The 5,000-nt window shown below is 39.3% G+C and overlaps 1 protein-coding gene across 2 annotated transcripts in view; it reads left to right on the top strand.

The window, feature by feature from the left end:
• Positions 1-3,687: 3,687 nt before the first annotated feature.
• Positions 3,688-5,000, top strand: part of LOC137985169 (4-galactosyl-N-acetylglucosaminide 3-alpha-L-fucosyltransferase FUT6-like) — an 18,932-nt gene continuing 17,619 nt past the window's right edge. For both annotated transcript variants that reach the window (XM_068832696.1, XM_068832688.1), the window contains exon 1: positions 3,688-4,777. In XM_068832696.1, coding sequence (XP_068688797.1) covers positions 3,964-4,777 — 814 coding nt within the window. In that variant the 5' untranslated portion in view covers positions 3,688-3,963. The remainder of the gene's footprint in view (positions 4,778-5,000) is intronic.

Raw genomic sequence — 5,000 nt, 5'->3', positions numbered from 1 at the left:
ATAAATGCACATACCTCTATCCCGATCTTGGGAGGAACAACGGGCATAAAAGGCAAGTGTCGACTTGAATAAATACATAAACTTGGGTGCTATCAAAAAAAATCAAGAGTTCGCTTCCTACGAGTTACTCCACATGGCTTGTGACGTGAATCATATTTTTAGTCCAGGGCCCCTCTCAATACCAGCCTCGTTGTTGAATGGGCCACCCTGGCAAAATAAATTTACTTTACCTTACCTTACCTTACAGAAGCAGAAACACAAACAAGGAAACTTGGTTATGTGACATGTCATGTTCAAAATAGCGGAAAAAGATCATTGTAGCTCGAATCCTGGCTAGAATCCTGGCTAGGATCCTAGCTCGGATCGTGGCTCGGATCCTAGCTCGGATCCTGGCTCGGATCCTAGCTCGAGTCCTGGTTCGGATCCTAGCTCGAATCCTGGCTCGAAGTTTAGGTATCCTCTAACGTGGGTTTTTGTTTCTTTTTTTTATTAATGTAAAACTGTACAGCGCTGGCCGGATATAATCTCAGAGAAAAGGCCTATGAAGTGGAAGTAAAGTTGTTTTGTGCCCCTGAGTACTATCAACTAAAACCCCGAATGAGGTGACCACCGAGAACGTGCGAGCGCCGTATGCAATGCAATACCGAAATATAGTGATAAAATGCTCACCATCAGTACAGTACTTCTACGCGGCATGTGATCTGCAATCTTGGACAAAATAGATGGGAAATTTGTAACCCCCCATCCCCCCAAATCAAGGATGGGAAAATGGCGCGTTTTGGCTTTTGCGCGGCTTCATCATTGCTTTGGGGGGGATGGGGGTTTGCTGTTCCTTTTTATTCTGTCCAAGATTGTCTGAGAGCTTCGACTAGTGTTACTCACAGCGTCATGTATAGCAATCATGACAATAAATCTGTGCACAAACGTTTCAAAGCTCAATGCTTTCAGAGCAAACCTGGTCATTTATCAGTGAACTCATACAAAACAGAAGAACTGTGCTTATTTAATTTATGTAAAATGAATAAAAAAAATTCACTTATCATAAGCCTGTATGAAGTGCAGGATGCATTGTTAACTACAAGAGAGTTCTGCGGCGTGGAAGACGAAAAAAACAAAACAAAACAAAACAAACTTATGCCTGACTGCATTGTAATTATTTTAATACCCTTAAAGGCAGAACGCTACAAAACATATATAAAAGATGCATCGGCTGGTAATTGAAGGAATAATTACAGTAAGAAAAAAAAAGTTAGTTTGTCTGCAAGCCAGACTCGAACCTGCCCAAAAACATCAGGTACGCTGTTCTTGCTCGCCGATATTAAGAAGTGTATGGGTGCCTTTACAGATCATTGTTAGCGATATTTTATCTAGATAGATTGTTTCTTTTTTCATTCTTTGAAATCGAACACGATTTATGTTGACAAACATAAGGATTAGCACGATTTACAACAGATTACCGACGGTTTTTATCGGTTTTTCACGATTTCGTCGTGCAAGTAAGAGACAGTGAATCACTGTGACTTTTATTTCAATTTGCTGTAAATCGTGATTAACCGTTGAAAACCGTTGCAAACCATCTTAAGTCACACAAAAACCTTTTGTAAACCGTCAGTGAAACGTCAAACGTGTCATTTTAACAAACTTTAAGTGCACTACACAGTTTAAAAGTTTTAACTAAAACTTTCAGTCTTTCATAATTGTTGCATAGTATTTCAGCGAGGTATGAAAGGTCCACAGTCTTGTGACTCCTGAGAAATAACATTAATGGTCCTTTTTTGTCGCAGAACTCTTTATATGATTTGAGAGTAATGCCATGTTCAAGAGCGCGTTTGCAAAAATGTTCTATCCGGGCATAGTAAGTCTGGACCTCCGTCAGTGACGCGCGTGACTGTGTCACGGACCAGTGTTTTCAAGCGATAAATGTGTTAAAAGATGACTCTCTAATTAAGGGTGACCACTATTTCGTGACGTTGACACCTTCCATACAATCTTGACAAAATAGATGGGAAATTTGTAACCCCCCATCCCCCCAAATCAAGGACGGGAAAATGGCGCGTTTTGGCTTTTGCGCGGCTTCATCATTGCTTTGGGGGGGATGGGGGTTTGCTGTTCCTTTTTATTCTGTCCAAGATTGTCTGAGAGCTTCGACTAGTGTTACTCACAGCGTCATGTATAGCAATCATGACAATAAATCTGTGCACAAACGTTTCAAAGCTCAATGCTTTCAGAGCAAACCTGGTCATTTATCAGTGAACTCATACAAAACAGAAGAACTGTGCTTATTTAATTTATGTAAAATGAATAAAAAAAATTCACTTATCATAAGCCTGTATGAAGTGCAGGATGCATTGTTAACTACAAGAGAGTTCTGCGGCGTGGAAGACGAAAAAAACAAAACAAAACAAAACAAACTTATGCCTGACTGCATTGTAATTATTTTAATACCCTTAAAGGCAGAACGCTACAAAACATATATAAAAGATGCATCGGCTGGTAATTGAAGGAATAATTACAGTAAGAAAAAAAAAGTTAGTTTGTCTGCAAGCCAGACTCGAACCTGCCCAAAAACATCAGGTACGCTGTTCTTGCTTGCCGATATTAAGAAGTGTATGGGTGCCTTTACAGATCATTGTTAGCGATATTTTATCTAGATAGATTGTTTCTTTTTTCATTCTTTGAAATCGAACACGATTTATGTTGACAAACATAAGGATTAGCACGATTTACAACAGATTACCGACGGTTTTTATCGGTTTTTCACGATTTCGTCGTGCAAGTAAGAGACAGTGAATCACTGTGACTTTTATTTCAATTTGCTGTAAATCGTGATTAACCGTTGAAAACCGTTGCAAACCATCTTAAGTCACACAAAAACCTTTTGTAAACCGTCAGTGAAACGTCAAACGTGTCATTTTAACAAACTTTAAGTGCACTACACAGTTTAAAAGTTTTAACTAAAACTTTCAGTCTTTCATAATTGTTGCATGGTATTTCAGCGAGGTATGAAAGGTCCACAGTCTTGTGACTCCTGAGAAATAACATTAATGGTCCTTTTTTGTCGCAGAACTCTTTATATGATTTGAGAGTAATGCCATGTTCAAGAGCACGTTTGCCAAAATGTTCTATCCGGGCATAGTAAGACTGGACCTCCGTCAGTGACGCGCGTGACTGTGTCACGGACCAGTGTTTTCAAGCAATAAATGTGTTAAAAGATGACTCTCTAATTAAGGGTGACCACTATTTCGTGACGTTGACACCTTCCATACAATCTTGGACAAAATAGATGGGAAATTTGTAACCCCCCATCCCACCAAATCAAGGATGGGAAAATGGCGCGTTTTGGCTTTTGCGCGGCTTCATCATTGCTTTGGGGGGGATGGGGGTTTGCTGTTCCTTTTTATTCTGTCCAAGATTGTAGCGCTAAAAAGTAACAGGGAACGGAACAAAGGACCTTTAGTATGGCTGATAAATCGATAAATCTTCGCTTCTCTGTGTGCCTGTGACCTCTTTGTGTTTTCGCAGATATTCTTTCGGCTGGTCACGCAATCTATTCTCCCCAACGTTGTTCTTGTGGTTTTCATAGTCTCGCAATCTGCATGACTAACAAAATAACAAATAATAAATTCGTATTAACAAAATCTTGGAAATTCCTCCCTATTACACAACATTAAGTGCCCTTCATTAAGCGACGAAAAAGGGTCAAGTTACCGAAAATTTTACATTGATGTGAATATACAAATAATAATAAAAACATCATATTGATAAAATTATTGTGAAATTATAAAATCATCAAAATAAGGTAGCCCATAGGTAGCCCATGGGCCCGGGCCCAGGTTTTGTCCACACCCAAAAAACTTGGAACAATGCTTGGGACAAACAAAAAGTATTATGGTATTTTCCGAAGTGGCCACTTACATGGACAACCTACATGAAGTAAATTAGTTGGACGCGTTTCGGGTCAAAATGATTCGAAGGAGGTTTTTCATCCTGTTGTCGCTATTTTCAGTACTGAATGTATCAGTGGTTCTTTATATTTTGTGGTCCAGTCCAAGTGGCGACTTACACTGCCTAACACTGCCATCAAAGGAGATGAAGCTGACCGCAAACTCTTCAAGATCTCGAAAGAAGATTCTCCTTTTAGTATATAATAATTTTTTTGGCACAAAGGAATGGCTTGGAGTTGATTCACCTTGCTCCATACCAAGGACGAGGACAAAGCCCTGCGTGAAAGACATGATTGAAGTAACGCACGATAAACAGCGATTTTGTGAAAGCGACTTTGTCTTGGTGCACGGCGCTAGTGACTTGCCAAGCCTGAGGGAATTGAAGATAAGACGACAACAAAAGCCTCCCTCGCAGAAGTGGATTTTTCATTCTTCGGAAAGTCCTTACGTTATTCATGTCGGGCATTACGGCGATATGTTCGATTTGACCCTCAGTTATAGGGTTGATTCTGATTTCTGGATGCCTTATGGTAGTTATGAGCAAATACCATTCGTGAACATTTCACAGAGAGATTATTCTGCTGGAAAAGACAAACTCGTTGCCTGGATGGTAAGCAACTGTGGACCTCAGCCTAGGAAAACGTTTGTTCATGAACTTCAAAAATATATTGCAGTTGATGTGTTCGGAGGATGCTCAGGAGAATTTGGTGAACCGAGAAGTTGTCTACGAAATGAAGATTGTACAAGCATTATTAAGAGGTACAAGTTCTACCTCTCTTTTGAAAATGCTCTTTGTAAGGATTACCTCACGGAAAAGTACTGGAATCATTTAGGTATGCAGCCTGTTTTATATTAAATTTGTTAAATATTCCAGCTGAAGTCTTTTCAGTGAGCTAGTGGATATCATAGTACTCATCTGCTTAAGTTAAATGTTAGGGCCATTATTATTATTATTATTATTATTATTATATGGACACTTATTGATATCGCGGTTTTACATGATCAATAGCGTAGGGAGACTAGTCCTAGGCTATGCTATATAATTTGCAAATATGA

This window comes from Montipora foliosa, chromosome 2 (genome assembly GCF_036669935.1).
Source record: "Montipora foliosa isolate CH-2021 chromosome 2, ASM3666993v2, whole genome shotgun sequence".
Classification (NCBI taxonomy): Eukaryota; Metazoa; Cnidaria; class Anthozoa; order Scleractinia; family Acroporidae; genus Montipora; species Montipora foliosa.
Note: the sequence above shows the minus strand (reverse complement) of the source record. Positions and strands in the feature narration are given on the sequence as shown.